This window comes from Takifugu flavidus, chromosome 10 (genome assembly GCF_003711565.1).
Source record: "Takifugu flavidus isolate HTHZ2018 chromosome 10, ASM371156v2, whole genome shotgun sequence".
NCBI lineage: Eukaryota > Metazoa > Chordata > Actinopteri > Tetraodontiformes > Tetraodontidae > Takifugu > Takifugu flavidus.
The window spans coordinates 8,466,924-8,492,263 of NC_079529.1; the positions used below are offsets into that span (position 1 = coordinate 8,466,924).

Sequence of the window (25,340 nt, forward strand, 5' to 3'; positions counted from 1 at the left end):
TGTAAATGTTTGCATGTGGTGGACCAGATCCTTTTCATTTCAAAGCACGGACATCACGCTTTGTTGGTTGCTGCTCAGTGACTAAGATTTACCGTAGAAACCAAACTGGTTTGCTTCTTTTTCTGTGCCCAATAAGAGTTTTTTTCTCACTCTAATCAGATTATGTAATAGTTGGAACAAGCGCCAATCAGAAAATGTGGACATTGCACTCTGGAACACTGATTCCTACTGAGTCACTGAGTCTGTTTTTTGCACAGTCATGACTTGGGGGAAAAAGAATACGCTTGCAGTTTTCTGTGTGAAGCAAGATTCCCATGCATCTGTGAGTCTCACTGCTGCATTCCCATGATCAAGGTTAATCAATATAAATGAATTTGCATGTAAGAAAGAGCAAAAATGAATCCTTTGGTCAAAATATAAGAATAGAATAATCAAATAACAACAAATACCTTTTAAATATCATCAACATTTTCTTCCAGTAGTTCAGGCAGGGGAAAAAATGCAAAAAAAGTTGTAGACATTCAAAATCATTCTCAACTGATCAGATTTATATGGGTGTATGTACACATTAGCAGTCCAAATTTCAGTATTCAATCGTTCAGTGTCTTTGCTAAGCTAATTGGCTACACACTTTCTTGCTGCATTGCTTTGCACAATTATTCCTTAAGTTTCTTTAAAGGTCGAACCACAGCATTTACTGAAATAAAATGTTATCAACTACATTCCTCTGATCTAATCTCTGATTTCCATCTGAGCTGTGATCATGGAGAAAGTTCTTTTCAAAGACGGCCCGATCTGACCGCATTCTTGGTACCGCTGATATTAGTAGAGCTCAGAGGTGGGTGACAGCAGTTATGCGAGGTTGAACCCAGTAATGTTGCCAGTCAGATTACAAGCCCTCGTTTAACTGAGCGGTGAAAACGGGACAAAACCTTCTCTGTTTAGACACTAGGCCGAGCAGCTGCACTTGTCAATCCTCCTCGTACCGGGGGGACCACAGAACTCGGCCTGTGTGTGCAGTCCCAGGTGTGGCCAGGTGTTTCGGGGTAACTGCATGCACTGATGGCGACCAGACATTCCTCTAATGGACTCGAGCAGATCGGCCAGATGGGCAGAAGGCTGCACCCTTGCTCTGCTTTCACAGCCGACCCCTACACGAGGCCTACGGCCCTCACGTATGCACACACACACACACACACACACACACACACACACACACACACACACACACACACACACACACACACACACACACACACACACACACACACACTCATGATGCCATATATCTTCAGCAGCAGGTCCTCCTTAATCGCTTCAATAACTGCACTGTTGTGTTCCGTTGCTAAGGTGGTCCTCATTCATCAGGACAATCCAGAAGGCATTAACTCTCACCGCAGACAGATTCTGAGTCTCATCACCTCCCTATGAATCTTCATCTCGGGGAGCTCCCCCCCCCCACACACCATATTTTCAATGCCGCCTTTGTCTATCAAAGGTGGTGGATGTTCTTGCGTGGTTACACAATCACAGAGCGGCGAGAGTTCAGTGGAAGGATTGTGTTGTAGCATTCTGCTACAGCGGGGATACATGACCATTGTGAGCTGGTCCTGAGGTCAGACGGAGGGTTATCATCAAAACTGATCTGTGCTGATGGCAGCCTCCATCAGCAGTTTTATGGCTTTGGGGGTTAGAACCCCCAAACTCTTATTATAGTTACTAAAACGAAGAGCTGTGCCCTTTAGCATTAAAGTGTGACAGCATCGCAGCCTCCCCTCTATGTTTTAACGGCACCTTTGTTTGCTTTTTCTGAGGTCACAAATTCCTTTCTTCCACGTGTTTACAGTCTTGGTGTTTTTAAAGAATCCGCTGCCGTGTAGGTGGTCGCCGGGGCAGAGGAGATTTTCCCACGTGTAGGATCAGAGAGCAGTGAAAACAAGAAAACGCTTCAGTGCAATCCTCACCCGAGCTTGGTGTTGACACTCTCTGTACCTGCCGGCAGAGCAGTTACGAAGATAAACGAGGGGAAGTCGCCCGTTATCCCCACCGATTACGCAATAAGCTATTTAGAGACGCCGTCTTAATTGGATCGACTCCCTATCATTGCGGATACATTAAATCAGACCACATTTACTGACATCAGTCACATTTAAGAGCCAATTTTATGAAAACCAAAGGTATCTGTCAATCCGTGGCCGCTTTAGTTTACTCCAGTAACACCTGACTGCGCAGGTAAAAAAAAAAAAAAAGGAAGAAAGATATCTGTCAGTGCATGTCACAGGTGAATATTTGGACCCAAATCTTGACACATTTGCAACCGCCATCAGAGTCTTGGATGCTTTCCCAGCAACACTCAGGCTCCTGAGGGACCGGGACTCTCATGCATGAAAAGAGCACCTCAGGGGGATTGGCTGTGTTTGAGGAGCCCTGCGTGTCCAGCACCACCCCTCCCAACACACACACACACACACACAAGCCTGGCCTCCTTAAGTCAACAGCAGCTCGTTTTTCAAGGCTGTTTGACCAACAAGCATGTCTGTACATTCACAAGTTGACACCTCTTGATTTAAGAAACCCTCGCGCTCGCATATTTTCTCAGGTTGAGAAATTTCATACGGTCTTTTTCGTGAGTGTTGCTTCGTGGGGATCAAGAAAATGAGAAGTAAATTAGATGCTGTCTGTAGTTCGTCAGTCTGTCGTGGAATGGCAGATTATAGAGATTGACACGACTTATTTTCTGGAGCTGCTCCCTCATGAAGCCGTATCTCTTTTAAAAGCATGTGCGTCATCATCAAATAGGGTGTGTTGGCTACAGTTGTGTGACCAACTGAATTCTTTGGAGGGTTTTTAACCAACAACTGGCTGCAGTTTGGTTACATTTGATTACTGTATCTACTTAAGACACCAAAATGACTAGTTTTATTCTGGGAAAGCAACACAATTCGGTCACATTAGAAGTACTGTTATCACCAAAAAACTGAACTTTGCCAGCAGAAAAAGAGCACGGCTGGCTTGTTTCAGTGTGTGTTTCATACGAATATTTAGCATTAGCATTGTGCTTGCGCTGCAGAATAAAGAGGAAATGCCCTGGATAATATGCAGAACCCTTTCCTGGGGATGGAAACAAACTAGTTCTGTCAGTACAAAGAACTTTGGTTCAGCACTCACGTTACTTTTTACACATACTGTATCCGCCAGCATTGTTTTGTGCCGCTGCAGTGTTGAAAGAGAAAACAGTTTTGATTAATGAGCGCGCCCATGTGAACAAAGATTGAATACTGTAGTCTTCAGCTCGCTAATGACTGTGTACGCTGAGGAATGAGAGCGCACACGAAGGCCTTACACGGCACATTTGTTGGGAGGCATTCATTGGGAAAAGCTTAAGAAGGCAGTTTGGAGCTGATGTGCGCTCTTTCTCATCCTCCTGAGAGGAAAGGATGGATTTGAAGGGCTGTTTTTTCGGGACAAATGCTCATGAACTCTGTGGCTGCCATTCTAGTAGGAAACAGATGGGGGATATCAGGGCTGTGGCTATGGGATTTGAACACAATAGAGCAACCTGTTGTTCTGTGGCTTATAGCTCACGTAGTCAGAAAATATTGTGCTGAGCAGTCAGTTATGGTACTTATCGCGCCAGAAAATGTCTCACCTTTTTCTGTTTAGCGTGAAATTAATGGCTATATTCATCACAGCTCATTTGCTTTCCAAACGCTAGTGTCATGTGGCCTTTTGCTGAACTCTGTGTAAATTATGTATGTAAAATACATAGCTATGTGAACATGGAGGCAAATATTTGTACAGGTTGCTACCACATTATTAGAGTCTGGGGGGTTTCTGTTCTGCTCTACAAATTATTAACAGTTGCTTTGTGGATTTTACGTGACATTTTGCCAAATATGTTCCTGTAATATGTAGGTAAATGCCTATAAACCACAGTCAATGATATACTTATATGGGTTGGCAGGTTTTATGCTTAGACATCGGCTAGCATATATGTGATGTATAACTTAACTTTGTTCCAAGGATATTTCCAATGATTTTATGACATGTTGAGTGAGGAATGTTCCTGAATATCACGTAGGCCTTTTAGTTGATGGCTCTATAAGTATTAACCAAGACTTAAAAGAGAAAATGAGCTTTTAAAATCACAGAAAATGACATTTTTTTGATGCAGTGAGAGCACATAGACCAAATTGTAGATGATATTTCAAGGAAATTGCTATGACATTGTTATTCCTGTATGGCAAGCATTAAGAACTAATCGGCTGCTATTAGGGTATTATGGTTAGTCCCGCTGTTAATTGAAAATTCCTTTTGTCATGAAGCTTGTGCAAAGTTCACCGCAGCTTCAGCGTGCGGTACCCTGATCTATCCGACAGGAAAAACTGAAGTAAAGTCTCGAGTTTGATTAGAGATGAGGTCATTTTCAACTTCTGTCCTACTTGAGATCATCACTGGTATCTGTCCTATGCAGAGTTTGAACTGGTGACCCCTCATAGCCAATTCAGAAAGCAAAGTAATTATTTAAGTAATTATTTCTTCGCACTAATTAAATGTTAATCAGCAACTACACGGATCCTCGTCTCCTTGGGGTCCATCATACATGTTGACTTAATTATAATTTTCCAGTTTCTGACAGAATCTGCTGGCGAATAGGTGAGATTTATATTGGATCAAGATTCCATTATTTCCAATCAGGTGCTGTGCTCACTTGGGATCCGAACCTATGACCTCTCACAGAACCTGTACCACCGGCTTTGGAGTGAAACCCCACATGCAACTATTGTTAGATGACAGTAATGCATAAAATGGAACTTGGCTCTTCTTGCAGCCCACCTGGAAATGAATAAAGCACCTCTCGCATAATGTAACAATTTTCACATTTGGTGTCCATTTCTTGGATTATAAGTTCAGCAAATGAATGCTGCAGGTATCTCATTCATGCAAGTTTTTTGGAGGGGAAAAAACACTTCGCAGGTTACAGAATATTTAAAATCATCAGTTTTTAAGGCTTCAAAGTTGAAACTCTTTGCCAGCGTCTCCGTCCTTGGACTGGATGATTTCATTCTTTTATATGTGACTCTGATGCCACATTGTTGAAAGAATGTGGCCACATGTGACCCGGGGCCACCGCTGGCTGTGGTCTGAGCTGTCAGTACTCGTATGCATCTTGAATATATTCACATCTGGCCTTCGAGCCACCAGACTGTAAATCAGGGCCTGAGCAGAGACAGCGTGTCGGAGCTCGTTTTATATTCCACTCCGTCTTCTGAATGAGGGTATCAGGCTCATTCATGATTTCAATCCCAAAGTGAGAATATCATCTGCACTCTAGAAACTGGCAAATGATCCCTCATGACCTTTGGGGTGAGCCACAGGTCATTTCTTAGATGACAGGGTGAAAGAAGTTAGTCTGAGTTGAATCGAGCGTTAGTTTTTTATATTTAGGGTCGGCTGACGGTCACAGGCTGTTTGCTATTTAGTGATTCTTACATTACATCGTCAGAATTTTATTTGTCAATGGTTGAATTGGGTGTCAGTTTGAAAATAAGTTAAACATTCCGAACCACCTTCTCATCATTCCGTTCCCATATGACTATTTGACTAAACGACCACGTCTGTAAGGTCCCTTCAGAGATATTTATGCAGGCCAGAGAAGTTAAATAGGTGATATGAAAACCACAGACCAATATGTCACCTCTCCCTTTCATCCAAGTCCTTTACGATGTGTGTCTCTGTTGTATAGTAGCGTAAAGTCATGACCAGAGATTCAATCGTAATGGAATTTCCACAAGAGATGGTGCTGAGACTGACTTCAAGCTCCACTCAGTACCTTGTAGGCAACCAGTCGCGCATACAAGCGTGCATGTAAAAAGCTAATTAAAAAGATTTCTGACCACATTTACTTCTATTAGCAAGAGTACATTAGTAGTACTACCATTCTTACCATCAGAGTGAGGATTGCCAGCAAGAATTCATTCCTTTTTGATTGACGCAAAAAGCTGCATGTGCTCTTAAGCTGTTTCATTAAATGCACAAAGCTGCCTGTTCACCTGGGCTGCACATCTTGTTTGTTTTTGCTTTACTCTCAAGCCTCCTGATGACACGCGGAGAAAGAGCCAAGTGTCAGAGAATTAAGAGAAGCACTGTTGCAGCTGTCCTGTGTTAAAGGGAAAACGAGTCGCGTCTGACTGCAAAGTTTAACAGGCGTTCGCATTCTGGCATGTGTGGAAATTTCACGGTGTGTCCAGAAGGACCGGGTCATGTCAAGGTTTTCGTTTCTTTGCCATTTAGGTTCATGTCAGCGGTCCTTGGAAAGTTCAAACATCTCACACGTCCAAACTCCAAATGCTTGAAGTCGCCTCCTGCCCATGCACTTACAATAAACAATTATATTATGACTTATACCTAATGGACCTGTCAGTCAAATTTTTCTAAAAATTCAAAGGACTTTGGCAGCCAAGGGCTCACGTTTACTTTTGGCTTTTTCCAACAGGCAGTTAATTTGTTTGAATCGTTTGGCAGCCTCACTGACGTGCCTGGTCCTTCGCTGGGACATGCCTTTCTGGCTTTAGTCTCAGACTTAATTGAACCGTTTAAGTAACAGAAACACGCAGAAGAGCGCGTCAGTCATCATCCTTTGTGTAACGTATATTCTCCAATCTTCCAGCTGTAATAATGACATCAGTAAGGGACCGTAGCTACCGATGCTATGTCATGGCCGCAATGGGTATTTGGCTCTCCGTGAGGCCACACGTGAGCTTCAGCACGACTCTATTTCAGCATAGATGGCTGTCTCATATTGCCCAGGTTTCCACTTGATTGCTGATCCCTGTATGATTTATAGCGTAAGATAACTGCCGTGGCCTCTGGAAACAATGAGCGCAGTGATGCCGCATGACAAGTTCCTCCAGAATCAGTACATGCATTCCTGCAACGCGAGCATCCACTGAGCAGATCTTGAGGAAAAATGTGGTTTAGGTTTCCAGTGAAACCGGCAGACTTTTCTTTGTTAGAGGCCCATCTGTGTTTCCATGTGTGTGTGTAATTTAAATGACTGACACGCTGATCCTCAGACCTCCACCGTATATCCATGTTATATCCCATCATTCAGGGCGAAGGACACAGGGCGCAGGCTCGACTATGAGCATACACGCACGTGCACTCCTTCTATCTTTATTCAGATACATCTTCCCAAATGGTTCCTGGAAATAGAGAGGAGAAGATGGATGGAGGCGAAAGCATCTTTTTAATGAAAAGAAAGAAAGAATGGATGGACTGTTTTCCCTTCACTCCTTTTCGTCACTTTTCCAACACCTACTTTGCTGCTTCCATTTATGCACAATGCAAAAGAACATGGAAAAACCGTGAATGAAAGGATTGTTAGCCCTTCACCCCTTCTGTCACTCTTCCAACACCTCCATGAGCCCTTACACGCATACATAATGCAAAAGAACATGTAGAAACACGTCAAGTGTTGTAGAACTGGGTTCCTCTGTTGTACAGTGGAAACCATGAATGGCCGCTCTCTCGAGGGTGAGCACCTGTTTTCTTCCACCAGCTCTTGAAACACTTTTTCTTAAATTTATTAAGGTTGAATTTCAGTATTCCCGTTGCTGAATACTCATTATTCACAACTGATTGATTGTTTCATTGCCTTTTGCAGCCGTTTCTATACTTTTGCCATTTTGAGGCCGTGACTTCATTTGCAGCCGCACTGTTGACATTCCTGGTTCAGTATGAACAGCCTGCCAATCATATGTTTGTAGTTAACCTGAAAACCAGAATCTTTAGCATCATGACAATCATTTAGCGTCGTTTTTAGAGCTTAGTTTCTCAGTGCAATCAGCCACCAGAGGGAGATCGACTAGATTTGACTCCACCTTTGAGTTGATACATCGGCCATATTAATTGACTGTCTGAATCAACAGTAATGACTAAACGCTGCTGTACTAATACAGGAACAGTGAAATGAAAGGTCGAATTGATGAATACTACATTGTGGAAATTGTTGAGATCAAATTTGATTAAAAAGAAAACCACAGTCGTGTTTTATTGCGTTCTGAGGGAGACTGGGCAGTTCTTTGTCTGCTTGAACAAACTGCAGCCTGCTTTTAGCTGTTCTAGTGCAAATGTGAGGAACTGGTGGGAAACCGTTCAGGCTGAGTCACTCCCACACAGAGACATTAAGCAGATGAGAAAAAGGCTCCTGGGCCTTTTTTTTTTTTTTGCTCACCAAATTCATCAAAAGCCTGACAACCTTAGAGTTCTCTTTTCTTTACACGTTGAAGGTTTTGAAAATGTGTTCGATCTTTCTATTTCCAGCTTTTCTTCCTGTTTTTCATCTGAGGTGAGGTGCTGGTGAGGGGTTTTTCGGTGGTTTGAGCTGTTATGTAAGACCTGCCACCTAAATGAGGTGACTGCTGGTCCCACCCAATCCAGCGGTCGGACCCTGGCCTCCTGATCAGTCCGTCCCTCACCTTCGTCTGTCTCGTTTTCCCGCTCTACACCCCGTGCTTTCACCCATCCCACCCTCTAATCCCAGTTATGACAACCATGGGATGAATCTGTCATTCCGCCGGCCTGTGCCCTCTTACCACCACCAGATGTTTTTACAGAGTCTAGACAAACATGCCACCCTTGATCAAACAAAAATACGCCCCGGTGTGCAGCTGGACAATGAGAAAGTCGTGGTGTGTGGAGGCTTCTTCTGCAGCGTGATCAAACGGGCTCAGCTTTTCTTCTTATAAACCCACATTAGGGAGATGTTACGTGTGTGGCTCTGTGATGCGTTTGTGGACCTCTGTGATGTGTTTGTGGACCTCTGTGATGCGTTGGACTAGTTTTATCCCCCATGGGCATAATGTGTTTTGCTAGAAATCAGCTGGTTTCTTTTCTGCTTCAGAGTTGTGTATGGTGTTTGGATTCAAAGTGAGCATGATAAAGGTTCATTGAATCACATTCTGGCGAAAACATGAAGCCAAGAATTTGGGAGGGAATTGCTGTTTATCCGAGGAATGAAGCTAGATTAACTCGAGTCGTGTGACCCAGGCGGGATCAACCCAGGCCTCAGTAACAGATCTCAGGTGGAGGTGGAGGCATGTCCCGAACCATATGATGACTGTAGGTTGAATGTGCATGCGTGCACGGATGGCGGCATCGCTGTATGTTTATAAACGGTGGAGCGGTGGATGGAGACCTGTGAGTCATCCTTTCCTCCAGCTGTTGGCCAGAATATCCGTCAGTGTGGGTCGCCGCCAGCTGAACGACTAAACTCATTTGAGTCTTCCTCTGATAGCGAGTTTCGAGTGCAGCTTCCGCTGACCTAAAATATTTCTGGACATGTGCTCTAGTTTTCAAGGGTCTAATTGTTCTTATTGTTGACTCATTGTTTCTGAAGCCGTTATTACCCTCAGGTTCACTGATTTGGTCGTTTGTGTGGACATGTCTGGCCCTGTGAGGGAATAAAAGACTGAATCAGCTGATCTGGTTGCAGCCTTATGATGCATAAATGCCTCTTCCCTGATGAACACACTGATGTAATTAAATCATATTAAATCATCTCTCTGCAGCAGTCCTGAGCAGGAGCTCTGGTGGACTGTGAGAGCGAAGAACACGTGGCGGTCATAGCGGGAACCACCGCAGCGATCCTGCGTTCCCTGTTTGGTCAGCTGCATAAAGAAGCTCTGACCTCACCAGCAGAAGTGGATCCAGAGCCGTTGGTGTGCGGCACAGCCAGACTTTGACTTTCTCACAGTTAAATTAAGTCAATGTTGAGTTCGGAGCTCATATTCTACTTCTTATCTTTGAAATACTCACAATAAAACAAGATGGTTTGATCACAATGGAACAGCTTTTAAAGTCCTGTGGTTTTTTGAGGGGTTTTGATGGATCCAGTGAAAGACACCAGTATGAATTTCCCGTAGTGAAAGAGTGACTGTGAAGTCGGCAACAAAGCGAGGACTTGTCTCAGACCTGAAATATAGTTGAAAAACTTTGACTTCCCTCATAAGCCAGAAGCGTCAGCCCAAAATAACTACATTTAAAGTGTTGATTAAAGCCTTCATTACCACATTTTAAACCTCTTTATTGGTTTCCTGTGTAAGTGATGCGGTTTTACCTGGGTTTACTGTAACTCTACTGTTCCCTCTGTGGAGGAGGATGTAACTGAAATATTCACCTGTGCTGTAAATTAGCGTGCGGCGGTCCTTGTGATGTATAGACTGTTTGTTGCACATGGGCACTGAGGCAAAGCACAAGTACATGTCGGTTTCCTCTCAGCGATTTGATCAGTTTTCTGTTAGCCATTACATGTGAAGCATCAAATGCAGCATGTACAGAAAATAAAAACAAGCCTGATAAAGCAGCGGTGACACTCCCGCGAGCACGATCGCCACGTCAGATAACCCAGGAACAGGAGGAGGCCTGATGGCTATCGCCTAGATCGCTTTCAGCACGTTGTTCTACTGAAAAAAAGCCACCTCTTAGTGTTCGACTCGGCCTCCTGTGAAAAGAAAGCGTTCTCTCCCACAGAGCGCTGAATAGGAAAGTGCTCTGTGGCCACACACACTCAGCTGGGCCGTATCTCAGCACCAAACATTTGAGCCCTCGGCCCTCTGAAGAACTGTGGGGTTTTGTCTCCGCGTCTGATCTGCAGCCGCGGTTGAAAGAGGTCTAATGGGGGGGAACCTCTTCATCGTGCTGGGCTCTGGTCTTTCTCAAAAGAGGTTTTTTTTTTTTTTTTTATCCAGGGCAGAGGGCACCACTATTGAGGGCTCAGGGAGAGAAAAGGAGCGCAACATTTAGGAGATTTTCTATTCGGAATTGGGATTAGCGTGTTTGACGTTGGAGGACTGGGGGAGGTCCGCTCCTCGGGTTCTATCTGGGAATCTCGGCATCAATCACCGCTTGTTTCTTTTGGCACCGGGTCATTTAAAAATTCTTCCATAAAGCTGAAAAGGCTTTTGAGGGTTTTCATTTGTGGTTCGGGTTCCTTTTGAGAAACTGTCTATCCAAACCAGTTATTTAGTCTCATCATGAGTCACCAACCCATATTCTTGTCACCAACAGCAAACACAGATGATTTCATTTTCCTCCGCTGTTGCTGTTTGATATTTCACTGGGGTTGCATCAGGGTATTTTAATGCAGTGATGTAAAAGACTTAACAGTTGTGTTTCGTGACAGTTGATTGATTTTACAGATGTGAAATGAAATGTGTTTACTATGGCATTCAGAACATTACTGCTACCATTATTACTGCAAAGATAAGTGCAGAAATTAGAAGATTCTCTATTCAACACCAGCACAAGGCTGTCTTACCTGGGGAAAAAAGTGCAGTTTTTTGAAAATCCCACTTTTCGGGTCATTCAGAAGACAATGCATTACTTTTAAACATGTTTTTTTTAGGGGGGCTTCCAGTTTCTTACTTGTTTACTCTTTATTGTCAGCTATGAATGAGAACTAGCAGCTGATTTTGGGTTTCTTCATCCAGTCACACGGTAGTTAAACAGAAGCTGCTCTTGCGTATCGACCTGTCCTGAGAGGTAAACCAATGAACAATGGTCAAAGCTAGTGGGATCTGTCATCTGTGCTTCATAATGTGGAAGAGAGTTTAGTATAGCCAATTCAACCATTGGAATATAAGCTTATCAAATCTCCAAGGATCACTGTTCTTGCACAAATCTTCAGGGAAAACCTGGAAAAAGGGAGCTTCCCAGCAGCAGGTTTGGTCAATTGCAGCATTCTGATGTTGTCCCATTGAGGTCACCTCGCAAATTTTATTAGTGTGATTGTTCCTGCCTATGAATCGGATTCCCTTGATGAATTTCACCCAAGTCACAGAGGGTCTTAAAGGAGGTGATGTGTAATTCATTGTAGGAGGAATTCAAGATCACTGGCATTAAGGGATTTAATTTGAGGAAGTGTCACACTGTAATGAAAGGAGTGCCTCCCCTGTGAGATTTGTGTGGTTACAGTAGATGAAAATTAAAAGCCTTAGGTAGCAGAATGTTTGGAATTCTTATCTTTAACCTGAAAATGTAACAAACACACCCTTTGAACCTCCTATGCAGTGGAGAGGAAAGGAGGCAGCGATTGCATTTCAGAAGTTCTCCTTTCATCCTCCTTGTTTGGCCTTCTGGTGAACTAATGAGCTGTTTCCTGTCTAAAAGCAGCGGGTCGGGCTCGGCAGCACATCGAGGTTAAGGGTGGCACTAGTCGGTACGCAGATTACAGGTTTGGGCCGTTACCACGGCTTCTGGAACACGAGGCCGTGGGCATCATGTGTTGGCACAGGGTGTGGGCGCTTTAAATGTGGTCAAAGACATGTGGAAGCGCTCTTGGGTTTATCCTGCCCAGCCCGGTTCAGTGCCTGCGGGGGGAGAGAGTAGGCATCAGGATGCTGAAACATGTGTTCAGAGGGACAAACATGGAAAACCTGCATGTGTTGTGTGTGTCTGCACTCTGATATTACGTTTAAAAAGGCAGGGTCATACTGTAGGTCGCTGTATAGCGCAGCTAAAAATGTACAGAAAGCCTCTTCCCTCCCCCCAGTTGCAAAGACCGGCAGCGCCGTTGACAAGTTGGGAACGAGGGCGTCGAAAAGCCAGCGTTCGAGTCAAAAGTCAAAGGGATGTCAAAACTGGCATCAAAGGTTCCCACGCTTTTTTTTTTTTTTGGCTAAAGCATGCGAACCGTGCACGGCTAATCTGACCACAGAAACCCCCACCCCCGCTCTTTTCTCCTCTCCATCATCAGTACCCAGCCCCGGCGCAACCAACCGTTTCCTCAGTCGCAAAGTTGATGGCCAAGTCGCCTCCTCCTCTGTGGAGTTTGTTAATTGGTTATTTTGGGCGCAGTTCCATGGACGGTATCTGTTTCGCATGTGACAATGGCGGCATTTGAGTGTCCATAGGTCTGTGTGGGTAATTATTGTTAATGAGGCATAGAAGACTTTCGGGCTCCTTTTAATTCATGCTGTGATATCATATACGTGTGATATAAAGGCCACTTTTGTCCGCTATTTTCATTAAAAAGCTAAAGAAAAATACAGCATGATCCTTCTTTCAAAAAGGAATAATTTAATTATTTTAAGAATTGTGCTAATTGCTGGGTCTTTTAGCAGTGTTTGTGTATATGTTAGCAGTAGCATTAGCAAAAAATCAAACATGCAGGAAATGATTTCAGAGGGGAAAAAACCCCATTGATTTACAAAACTACAAATCCTCTCACCTTGCATGAGTAAATATTCTGATAGGCCAACAACATCATTGCTAGAATCAATCTTTATTTTGCATTTTGTTGGATGTCACTCTGCTATTGTGCAGGTGGAGGTCAAGGAATCAAGGCTTGACCTTTGTTTTTGCCATTGCAAGGAGAAGTCGGTGACCTTCGGCTCAATGTATATTTACGAATATATACATTTAATGGTCATGAACTTGTGAAAATGACAACCCCCCTCCTTTTTTTTTCTCGCCACAAAACAGTAGTAGAAGATTCAGAAATAATGTTGTGTATTACAGCTGTTCTTACAGTTCATGTGGAAGTGAGTGTGATGGAAATAGCTGGAGGTATATTTCAGCTAATGAAAGAGCGTCGGAGTCTAATTTTACAGCCTCATATTGAGCCCAGACTGTATTTTAGGAATATTTTCCCATATTTCCCCCATGGTCAGTTCTGGAAGCAGCTGCCTTTTCCACACACACACATGAACTGCTTGCTCCCGAAAGAAAAAATAAAAAAAACTTTCCTGATAATTGGAGAAGGTTATAATTCAGGGCCAGTTCTGTCCGTTTGAGGTCCATTTAAGTACAGACTGCAAGAGCAACGGATGGATCGGGAGCTCAGGCTCTGAAAAAACTGCCTTTTTCCTCCAACATGTGCTCAGAAGATTTGGCGCGCCGACTGAAAAACACGTGTGAAGTTTACACCTCGCTCTGTGTGAACTTCTACATTTCCATTCAGAAATTCCAGAAGGCTTCCATAGGTTTCTTCAGATGTTGGTGCCAACAAGGAAGCTGGTTTCGCTGGTTTGTCCGCCATAACTCCCTCTGATTTATTGCTATTTTCCCTCAGCAATCTCAAATCTGCAGTTTAAAAGCAGTCTGCTGTATTATTTCACAAAACACACAGCGAAAAACAGATGTTTTTTGCAACGTCAGTTGTTTTGTTTTATGCACAGTGGAGCATTCAGGGTAATTTGAGGGCAAATCTCCAATATCAGACCACGCTCTAGCTTAAATAGCTCATTCCGTCAATGCTTTTTGACAGCAAACACATTTCCTGAGTGAGCTCATTTTTTCCCCCTGTGGAACAGGCTCACAGGTCAGAGGTCAAGGTTTTTGAGTGCCACAGCCTTGACAGTAAACGTATACTTGCTTTCCACTGTTTCCATTCAGAGTTCAGGGCAGAGAAGATGAAAGCCATAGTGAATGTCAGAGTGACGTCTGGACCTTGTTGCAGGTCCAACAACGTTGGCTCCGCCCACAAAGGTCGACTCTTGGGCTGCTGTATCATGTTGTCTGCACAGTAAAGGAAATATCACTTACTATAAGATAATGATAATTAATTAAGTACTTATATTGGTTGGAACACATCTTTAAATAGCTCTGATTGTTACAAAAAGACAGCCAGTGACACAAATTTTACTGCTTTCCTTTGAAATCTTCGAAGAATACGTGTCTGTCTTGTGTTTTAGGAACCTGTTCTAACTGTCAATTATTCTTCTTTTCATTCATATCGTGCAGCCAAAACATTATTGAATTTATTTTTAGATTTCTGGCTCTGAGCTGGTCAAATACAGCCTGAGATCTTTACTTCCTGGACCGTGTACAGTGGTGACGTGACACTGACAGCCTGCTGTGTTTGTGTTTGCAGGGGATGGCGTTCTCCCTGGAGGAGCGTCTGCAGCTGGGCACCCACGGCCTGCTGCCCCCCTGCTTCATCAGCCAAGACGTCCAGCTGATGCGGGTGCTCAAGAACTACGACATGAGGCGGGACGACTTGGACAGGTGAAGCTTCCACAAATACAGCAACAGAGTTTAATTGGTTCCCTGGATCGATAATGTGGGCGCCTTCTGTGTCAAAAAGCCTATTTAATGAGCGTCGCAAAAGATTTATTTCCTTCTCCTTTTTCCCTCATCCCGCTCCATTTCATGGGTGTTTTTGTAAAGTCCACTGTGACCAAAAGACAACTAAAGGTTCTGCACTTTATTAGACTCTGAAGACTCATAGCTTTGAGTATTACGTAATGAATCTTCTTTATACTAATATTTGAGTCCTGGCTCTTTAAAAGACCTGGCCTTAAAAATCAAGCCACAACCTACTTTACTGCTTTGAATGATACGTTTTAAGACCGACTTTTGGCTATCCGAGTTATCATCTATTGTTCCAGTCTCGGTTCCATTAGCCGTCACTGATGTCAGGGGTGAGTGGGTTGACTTGTGAGACAGGATTTGGGGTCAACAGGAACTTGACGGGCTGCATCATTTTCCACCATAGCAACAGGGAGGGCTAAACAGTCATTTTGCATATTTCCCATGCTCAGTTAATGTCACCAACAATCTGTCTGAGGGCCTCCAGCGCTCTCCAACTTTGGGCTTTGCTCCTCCGTATTAATAACAGTTATTTGGCTGCTTCGCACGGACCGGCTGTGTTTACTTATAGTCTGCTCCCTTCCCTTCTCTCTGAATTTCTGCGCTGGTATGTGTTGGACGGTCTCATGTCATTGTTTACAGCCATAACTAAACTTTTGCTGCCTCCTGTTCTATTTTAATCATCCGTCTGGGCTGCACGTGAGCGCCTGCTTTTAGGCTGATGCAGCGACTGTGTCAGCAGAGGAAATGGGTGTTCAGAAGCAATATCAAGATGAAAATGAGCCATTTGGTCAGCCAATAGAAATGAAAATGGCCTGAGATTATGGCCTGGCCTCATCTGGAGGCTGCCTCTAGAAAAGCCACGGCTCTCGGGGTGAATCCAGCCTTTCAAATACTGTGTGTACTCCAAATAGGCCTGTTTCCTGAATGTGGGTAGTCAGCATGCCTTCATAAGTTAAGAATAGAGGAAAAACCCTCCATAATAGCGCAGTACAATACGACGATGTGGAGATTATAGTTTTGCTTTGTCGACCCTTTGGACTACTCACAGTCTATATTCACCTATTCCAGGGTGTAAATCCATGACATTTATACCTCTCTACAGTCATTTCTTTGTAATAGCATGTCTGACTTGTCTATAGCGATAATTTTGAAAGCTGCTGGTGACCCACTCAGGGTGTTTCCTTGAACCTCCAGCATGTAGAATTTAGTCACACATAACAGAAAATTAATTACTGTTTATTACAGTATTTCTTTGGTGCAAGAACTGATCAAACAGATAAAAACTAGGAACGCTTAAAGACAATGATTTTTCATATTTTTTTAAGATAAAAGATTTAAATGACTTGTCAAAAGGTTCTATCGGAATCATCCGTACAGGGAAACACAGAACCGGCCCATATGGTGACAGTAAAAAGAGAACTTCTCCTCCCCTATAACGCTTCAGGTCATTAATCATCAATATGAGCTAATAAATCCAGAAACTGTGACATTTCTATCGCTTTGCAGGCTGGTTCGCTGTAGTCAGACAGCAAACTTTGACCTGGAGTGTTTCTCAGGCTGAAGAGTGGTTATTATTTTTTTTTAAATAATTTTAAGACAAATGTCTTAAAAAGGGAAATCAACAATGGCACCAAATTCCGAATATTTCAATCCGGATGTTTTGGATAAAGTGCCGCCCGTCCTCGGGGCGTGTACCGAGCCTACCTATGAGATGTGGGCAAAACAAAGCATCCACTAAATGTTTACGTCCAGATAAATCCATTTCTAAACACATTTAACTCAGTGGTGAGGAACACAGGAAGCCATTATTTCGCAAATTGTTTTCTCCAGTAGCCAAACGGTTTACTAATTGAGACTCCCCAAGAGCAATCATCTCCACATGTATTGTGTAGCGTACCTGCAGCAGAGTGGGGGGGCACGCTCCGCATCCCTACAACAGCTGCCTTGTGCTCGTGGCTTTATGGAAACTTCCTTGATTGGGAATGAAGTGTTCTCAGGTTTGTTGTGTTTAATTTGCTTCATGTGCCACGTGTGGACTTTGCTTCATTCTGTGTATTTTTCCTACCATTTGGCGCACGAGCCCTTTTTTTTCTGCAATTATTGTCCACAAGAAGAAGGTTTCCTTTCCTTTTCCTTACCTTTTGTTGGAACCGCGCTCTTATTCAGTCGGGTAATGTTCTCATGACTAAAAACCTTTTTCCTTTCTCTTTTCTCTTTCCAATAATTCCCAGCAGTTTCTTCACTTTTGCCTGGCACATTTCCCCTCCAAACACTGGATTTCACATCTGACTTTAATTCCAAAAACCGTCCCTACTTCAGCAGGTACCGCGCGAGCCGTCTATCTGTTAAAGATTGACACGCGATGTTTTTACTCCCGTCAGGTATGTGTTTTTGATGGGGCTCCAAGACCACAACGAGAAGCTGTTCTACCGGGTCATCGCATCAGACATCGAAAGGTTCATGCCGATCATTTACACCCCCACCGTGGGCCTCGCCTGCCAACAGTATGGCCTGATATTTTCAAAACCAAGGTAAGATAACATTGATTGGTGTCTTATTATTATTTCTGTCCAAGTTACAGTTTAAGAAATAAATCAGAACCTGCACTCATCTGTGTGCTGGACCAGCGTCTCTTGCTTCATTCTGGTCTTTGTCATATAGAATATAAAAAAAACCTGCTGTATTAAAGCGCGGATGACTCGTGTGGCGTTCAAGAACAGTCTGAATTGGGCAGTTTTCAATCTGAGATAAGAGCCCCTGATAGTTGGCTTAGTTAATATGCGGGTAGCTTTGTTTTTTGCATCTGCTGCTAAGTGCGTGAGCTCATCAGGCCTGAACCAAAGTTTGAGGGTCTGGTAGAATTTACACGTGTCCGTAGGGAAGTGACAGCAGTGGTTAGAGTTGAGGGTGGATAATTCACAGACACTCAGGTGACGGTTGATTCTTTTTCTAAATTGGGCCAATCAAGACCAAATTCTTTTTTATCTTGGCCCCCCTCTCCCTGTGTTTGAGCTTTAAGGCCAGCAGCTTTGGCTCAGTTTCCTGTGGACTGATATGAAAAAGACCACCCTGGCCTTCAAAGGCTCTTAGGCTCATTGGTAAGCACCTTTAGCGGTAGCGTTATCACTGACGGACCCAAAAGGATTCATGAAAGCCAATTAATCTTAGAGCAGCCTTCCCTGGCAGCAGGCGGGCATTTTAAAGTTTTAATAACCGTCCTAGAAGAAGAACAAATAAATAATAATTAAGCACAAACAGCAGTTAAGAGCATTTTTTAAGGTTTTGTGTCTTGAGCATATTTAAAAGACCTCAAAAGGTGTTCTTGTTACACCTCAACATGCTTCCCTACAGAACTATTTGGAAAATATTCCTTACACACTCCCTCACACACGTCTTTTTTATGCACTCCTTTGATTTCACAGCACACTGGGGCCAAACTTGCCGTCAGAGGCCTCAGAGTTGGGAGTCGGGGCCTCTAAAATATCTGTGTCAAGACGGCTCCGTTATCAGAATCCGTGGGGATAACACATTCTGGGTTTTAGCCAAGATCTTTCTCTCTATATGACGAGAGAAGAAACAGATTGTTTTCTTTTATATCGTATGTTACAAAAGAAAAACACTCGGGATATTTTTCAACCCTCGGTGGCCCCCAGAGGATGGAGGCTCACATGTACCAGTTTTTCTGATGAGCTTGAACACTTTTGGTGCTTTTCAGCAGGTTAAAAGATTAAGTTAGAACAGATGGGCTTTCTTGTAATAGCCCTAATGATTTAATCTCAATTAGACAAAATTTCCAGCACTCTGGAATATCAACAACAACTTCAATGCTCCGTTTTATTGCGTGTTTCGCGCTTGTAAATAAGCTTTAGCGCAGCATGGCTCTCCCCGTGTCTTTTTAATCTTGAGTTTGTGTTTATGAAAGCATTGTTCTCTTTCTTACTTTCATACCAGGAGGTTTTCTCGACACCACCCTCTAAACACGCCATTTACTGATGCAACATTGGGTGTGCTTTTCGCCGCAGAATGCGCGTTTTCCAGCCAGACCACCCCATGAGCAGATTAGCTCTCTAATCACTAGCTTTCAGGTATAAAGACACTCTGTGTGGAAGCTGCAGCCTCTCCTCATCTTCTCTGACTTTACCCTTCTAATCTGCTTCATGGAGACTAAACACTCCGACACCGGGCTCTGTACCCCCGGCCAAAGGTCAAGCGTCGTTAAGTGTCAAAACACGGCGGACTCACTGATCTTTGGAAGGGGCTGAAGCAGGAAGGAATAGTGGAAAAAAGGAACACATTCACCTCATGGGAAGATTAGTACACACACTTACTTTTATTGGTTTGCAAGCTCTTGGGCAAACAGCGCATTTTGGCAGAGAACGTTGTTCTGTCCCCGTGACACACAGTTTGTTTCTGTTTTTGCCGTAAATGCAGCGTGTGTATTTTGTTTGACAGCTGAAGTTGGTCACTTGTGATAAATGATAATGTTTTGTTGCAGAAAAATGACCCCCAACTCTACCACTGAGCTCCTTAGTTTTGCTTCATTTGGTGCTAATGTCGCCATGTCCTGTGCGGTGCTGTAGAGTATCCAAATAAACTTGGAAAAGGCCCATTTAAAGGAAAAGCCTTACTCTACAATGATCTCTTGAGGCTAGCGACACCGGCTAATTTATCTTCCTGAGGGAGATTAATGATCTTTTGTGGTGCATTGGTGGATGCCTGGTAATGGGCCAAAGACTCCGTTGCTCCGACTGTCAGGAAGTGCAAATTAAAGCTCTTGAATTCTTAAAGTCCCTGGAGATGGATAAGTTTAGGAATTAGATGCTCACCTTTGCTGCTATTTCTTTAGTGCATATATAGGTGCTTTTTTCGCCTTTAAAATAGAAAGTTCTGGGCCCATGAAAACCATGTGTTAGCTTTAGCATTAGCCCAGTAGGTTTCTGTTTCAACAATGGAGGTACAAAAACTTGGCTTTGACTACAAGGTATGCCACTTCTGAATAAAATAAAAGACAAATTGAGCTCAGTATTATTTTTGGGGAAACAGGTTTTGCTATTATCACGTTTCTGGTCAGGTGGAGTTTGGATTTGAGCTGTTCATCAGATGTGAACACTTTGAAAGTAATACTAAAATGAATACTTTGTCTGAGGACAGAAAAACCACACAGAAATACAGTAAACTGCTGTTTCAATCATCATGGCCTGCATAGAAGAAATATAATTTGAAGACCGTGATGGTTTGGACTGCTGGAGAGCATACTGCAGGACTGAATAAAGGCCATTGTGGAAGGCACCAGCTGTCCCTGGGGTGGCACAGGCTGAGCAATGAAGTGCTCCATGTCTGTAGATTAGGGGCTGTAGAGCCATGATCTCACTTCACCTCAGCCCACACGCAGCATGCCAGGCTGTGAGAGAATCTATTTCATTTGGATTGATGAGCTTTCAGGGTACACAGAGACTGCTGCTGCCACGACACGTGATCATTCAACAGTGATGATTTAGAAAAGTCCACTTCTTCCAGATAGTTAAAATCCTCAAAGAATGTCTTCACTGATCACAGTATGTGGTGCAATGTGGCCGTTTGCCAGATTTTTACTGTTTGGTAGACCACAAAAGAAGCTGTGACGCCTATTTCGAACAAGAGAAGCATTAGAGACGTAGGATGGGGAGAAAAGAGTTGTAATTATGCTGAGCTCATGTGGAACGTGGCATTTGATATCAAGTCCACACCAGGATTTGAAGGTCTTTCATATCACTATTTCTATTGTCCATGTTACACCAGCAGCTTTACTGTGTGGACATAATGTGGTATTGTGCTGGAATAAAACCCTCTGAAGTCATGCAGCCACCTTTTTCCATTGCATCTTAAAGGATGAAGTACTTGCAAGACATATTGATTTAGGCTGTTGGTCTAACAGCTATTAGACATTACCGCACATAAACCCACAGCGGGTGAACGCCAACTGTACTAAAGTATATGAGATAAATAATCCCAAATGTTGTCAGCAGGATTAGAATAGTTTCACTGGGCAGAAGCTCTGCTCAGGAAGCATTTATCTGCCATTTTTAATCCCTGTCTGCACCCTGGAGCCAGCATTTCGGAACATTTCTGTCCACCACACCCTTTCCGCCAGTAGGCTCGGTCTATTTGTGACGACCAGTTTGTGTTTAATATGGGACAGAATATTGTAACCAGTCAGCTGTTGTTCGTTAAGCCGCTCATAAACACCCTGACAGTGTCATTTCGGATGCTATAGTTGTTGCCCTTTACCACCCAAACACATTTTCTCTTGGCTCATAACACACACAGTTTTGGAGCCTCTCAGCTGCTGAGACAGAGTATTCTAACAGGTTAGCTTCACTGGTGCTATCTTATGAAGAAATTGTGTGTTTTTAATATAATTTCATGAGGTCCACATCGCAGAGACGGTTGCTGTGCCTACCAGCAAGTGGAAAACCAAACACAGACATGATAATTTATTTTTTTTCATTCTTTTGTATTTTTTTTTATTATTTTATCTTCATTGGATCTGTTGGCAAACTTGCTACAGGCGAAAGCTGCTATCAGCCAAACCCCTGTCCACTCAAACAATATCAGCCCACACTGGAAAATATGTCTGTCCCAACGTCCCACGGAGCTTATCAGCCATTCTGTGTGAGTCACGTTCCCCGTGTTCGGTTAAACCCAAAGGTGTCTTTATGAACACGCAGCAGGTACATCGCTCAGCGACTGTTGGCAGCATCTGCCTGCGCCGCTCTAATGTCAAACTCACGTGGTATACGCACAGAATCACAACTGAGTAGAGTACCTGTCCTGAAAGGACAAAATGCAGCACAACTTCCTCCCTGCCTCGAACAACTGCGACGTACACCTCAAAAGTGGGGAAGGTTTACAAGTTAAATGAGGCCTTATGGATTTACATCATTGCTTCTAAACTTTTTTTGCATCCTGCTCGCGGTCTGTTTTAACAGTGTTTTGGTTTCCCAGCGAGTCCTGCTGCACAGGCCCCGTAAATCCACTTGTAGCCTGCAAATTACAACTGTATAATTTCTTTTTTTGTTCCTGTCAGTGCTGGAAAGGGCTCGGGAGCCAAGCTACACTGTGACTTTGCTGACGTGTAATAGGGCATCTAAGCTTTCATGCATCTGGCCTCATCCCCGCCTGACTTGTAGCATTCAGGTGGGTGTACAGATGTAGGCTAATTTAAGGCCTTTTTGGGATTCTCCAGAGGAAAATATCCACTGCCAAAAAGCCCTGCCCACACCTCCCCACGTACCAGAGGTTTAAAGAATCGTAAATATGAAGGAGTTTAACTCAAGAGGCTGTGAGCTAAAAGAGATTTGACCCACCAACAACAGCCATGTTCGGGGTAAAGGTGTTTGACTTATCTAATTATCGATGCAGGGCGTTCTTCTGGGTCAGAGATTAGAGGTCAGGTGCACCGTCGTGTGGGAGTCTGACTTTAAGAAACTGTTCCTACCTCAAGCTGCACTCACAGGATGTTCTCACAGGATGACGAAAAAACTGGCACACGCCGTCTCTGTCGGCTGCCATCACTCCTGGTACGAGGTGCTCGGAGGTTACGATGATGGGCTTCGGCCCAACTGTGCATCTGGTTTTCTGCTCTGTTCATTTTCCAGGTGTGGCTTTGTACTTGAGTCAAAGTGATTTTGATTTTATTGACAAGTATTACCATGGGAGCTGGGGGTGGTACTAGTAGATACAGATGATCTCAGTTTAAGGGGGGTACCGTGTACGACCACAGACAACAATCAGTGTCATCTAATAAGCTCATGTGCCTTTTAGTTGCTGCCTCACAGATACTCTGTCTCTCTTTCTCTCTCTGCCCCTTTATAATTACTCTCAGGCTAATTGTGCATAACGCTAAAGAAGAAAATAAATATAATCTGCACTAGTTTACATCTGTGTCAAATAAAATCTCTCACATCTCAGCTCAGCTACATTTTGTACATTCTGCACAAACCTCTGAAATAAAGAGGAAAAACCAAATGCTTCAATGATGCGTGAAGTCAAAACCCTCACAGTCAGCCATTTTTATATGATACTATTGTCAAATATTCTGATTTTTTTCTTTTAAAAAGGTCAATAAATAAGTAAAATTCCATTTACCAACTCCTCTCACCACGTCTGGCTACTGAATCATGCCCCAGTGAAACGGTTTGGACTGTCTGGATCACTGAGCATGAGTGAGCTCCACAGCTTGCCGTCCTGAAGCCCAGCTGATCGTCTGATTTACTGTTGTGCTTGTTTATCCAAGTGTGGCTCATTATATTTCAGTTCCAGATGCATTTTGTTTGTTTTTTTTAGCTCCAGACTTTGCTGTGGGAGTAAGGGAGCAGGGCGGTGCCCTATATCAAATTCATCTGATGCAAACCAAAAAAAACCAACAGATTTTCTTTTATCTATGATCGGAAATGTTCAAACTTTACAGGCCAACAATAATTTGTCCCTCTTTGTGTTTGTTTAATGTTCAAGTTCACATCATTATGTCCTTTAAAGAAAAGGTCAGTACCCCTCTGATGAAAATCCCATATCATGAAAAGAAACTTCAGGGCTAAAGAGTTCTCCCTTATTTCTGCAGCCCGTAAACAACATTCTTCAAAATATGAGATCGGAACCTTTATTCTCAGTGAGGACGTGCATTCAAAGCTTCATGTACTGATTCCTCTTTTCGTTTTAAAGATGTTTTTGCCAGCCCTGCTCTTTATTTCCCATAAATCAAATCCTTTGGACTGTGCAGTTTCAATGCACACTGCTCAAATGCAGACTGCTCCAAACAATGAGGCTTGCAGCCCTTTCTTTACAGGGTGCTGGTTTACAGTGTCTGTTTAGCAAACAGGCCTAAATCGTAAATGGAACTGAATCAGCGTTTTATTGCAATAGGTCACTCCGCCCCGCAAGGTCACACCTTAATCATCAATCTCAGATAAGGACCCTGTAAACAGATACCTGGCTTAATGTATCCTTAGGGCTGCTCTTTTTGTCGGGTGTAAGTCAGAATTTTATCCATGTAGTAAACGAACGTGACGAGAAAAGGCACTAAATGCTCCTTTGTCTTTGTTTTGACATCTGCCTGGCCAGTTTTTGCAACTAAAGCTCGTAGCTCTTGTGTGCCGTTGGCCCATGGTCAGACACTGAAACCCTGAAGCTATCCATCCGCAGGGTTGTGTGAACTGTGGAATTACTCAAAAGGCTTTCCAAATATTGTCTAAATATATCATGGTGCTGCAGTCGGTTTCAACGCAGCACTGGAACTGGTAGGAAAGCAGACCGGTTCATGCTATATCCAAGGAACTGACCTGCTAAAGCTCAAACTCAAGCGCTGTATGAACAGATTGTAGATGTACGAATATATTTAAGCCAGTCATATTGCAGCAAATTGGTGTGTTTAAGCACGTACAGAAGGTCAGTTCAAACTGTAAACCAGACTGGAGAGACTAAAGGAAACTGAGCTAAATGCTTAATTGCCAATCTAATGGGATTCTCTTGTGAATCGCTCTCCAGAGGTCTACAACTGCATTTACATCTAAACACTAACATTTTTGTAAGAACATTCAACATTTTACACCCCACATTTCCATGTTACACTTTGCTTATGTTGGAGAATAGAAAGGCGACTGTGCCATTGATGATTGAGGAGTTACGTTTCTTTTCACTTCACAATGAAAGTCTCATGTCAGGAGTTTGGAACCAGGATTCTGTCTCATGGGCTCGAGTTCAATAGTTTATTAAACACATGTGAAGCTCACAGCTCATACTTTAGGACTAATAAAAGAAGCAAGTTCATCAAGGACAAGGGCATTTCTAAACAGTTAAAAGTCCAGAAAAGGCAAAGAAAACAATACTTAAATGCTGTGAACATAACTGGGGGAAACAGGAAGGGGAAAGGTGGAACACCGTGACCCGACAGAGGGGAAGGCGGCGACGATTGACAGCACACATGCAGCACATTAGAGGAGACAGCATCAGGTCAGGTGAGACGAATGAGTGTTGCCAAACTGGGGCCAGAGCAACACTCCTTCAAAACAAAACAGGAAACAGGAGAGGAATACGGCATAATTGGAGAGAACATGTGAACCCACTCAATGTCTTCTGATTGGAAGAGTAGAAAATGTAACAGGAGGCTCAAACGCCGTCGGTGTTGGGGGGCAAACGGGCCTGTTGTTCATCACCGATGAGCTCACTGTCTGGTCTCTGCCCAGTCACTTGACCCTAGACTTTTGTAT

At 43.4% G+C, this 25,340-nt stretch overlaps 1 protein-coding gene across 1 annotated transcript in view; it reads left to right on the forward strand.

The window, feature by feature from the left end:
- The window catches only part of me1 (malic enzyme 1, NADP(+)-dependent, cytosolic), a 47,748-nt gene that overhangs the window by 4,508 nt on the left and 17,900 nt on the right, over positions 1-25,340 (forward strand). The window contains exons 2-3 of the mRNA XM_057045295.1: positions 14,876-15,009; positions 17,478-17,627. Of these exons, the coding sequence (XP_056901275.1) occupies positions 14,876-15,009; positions 17,478-17,627 (284 nt within the window). The remainder of the gene's footprint in view (positions 1-14,875; positions 15,010-17,477; positions 17,628-25,340) is intronic.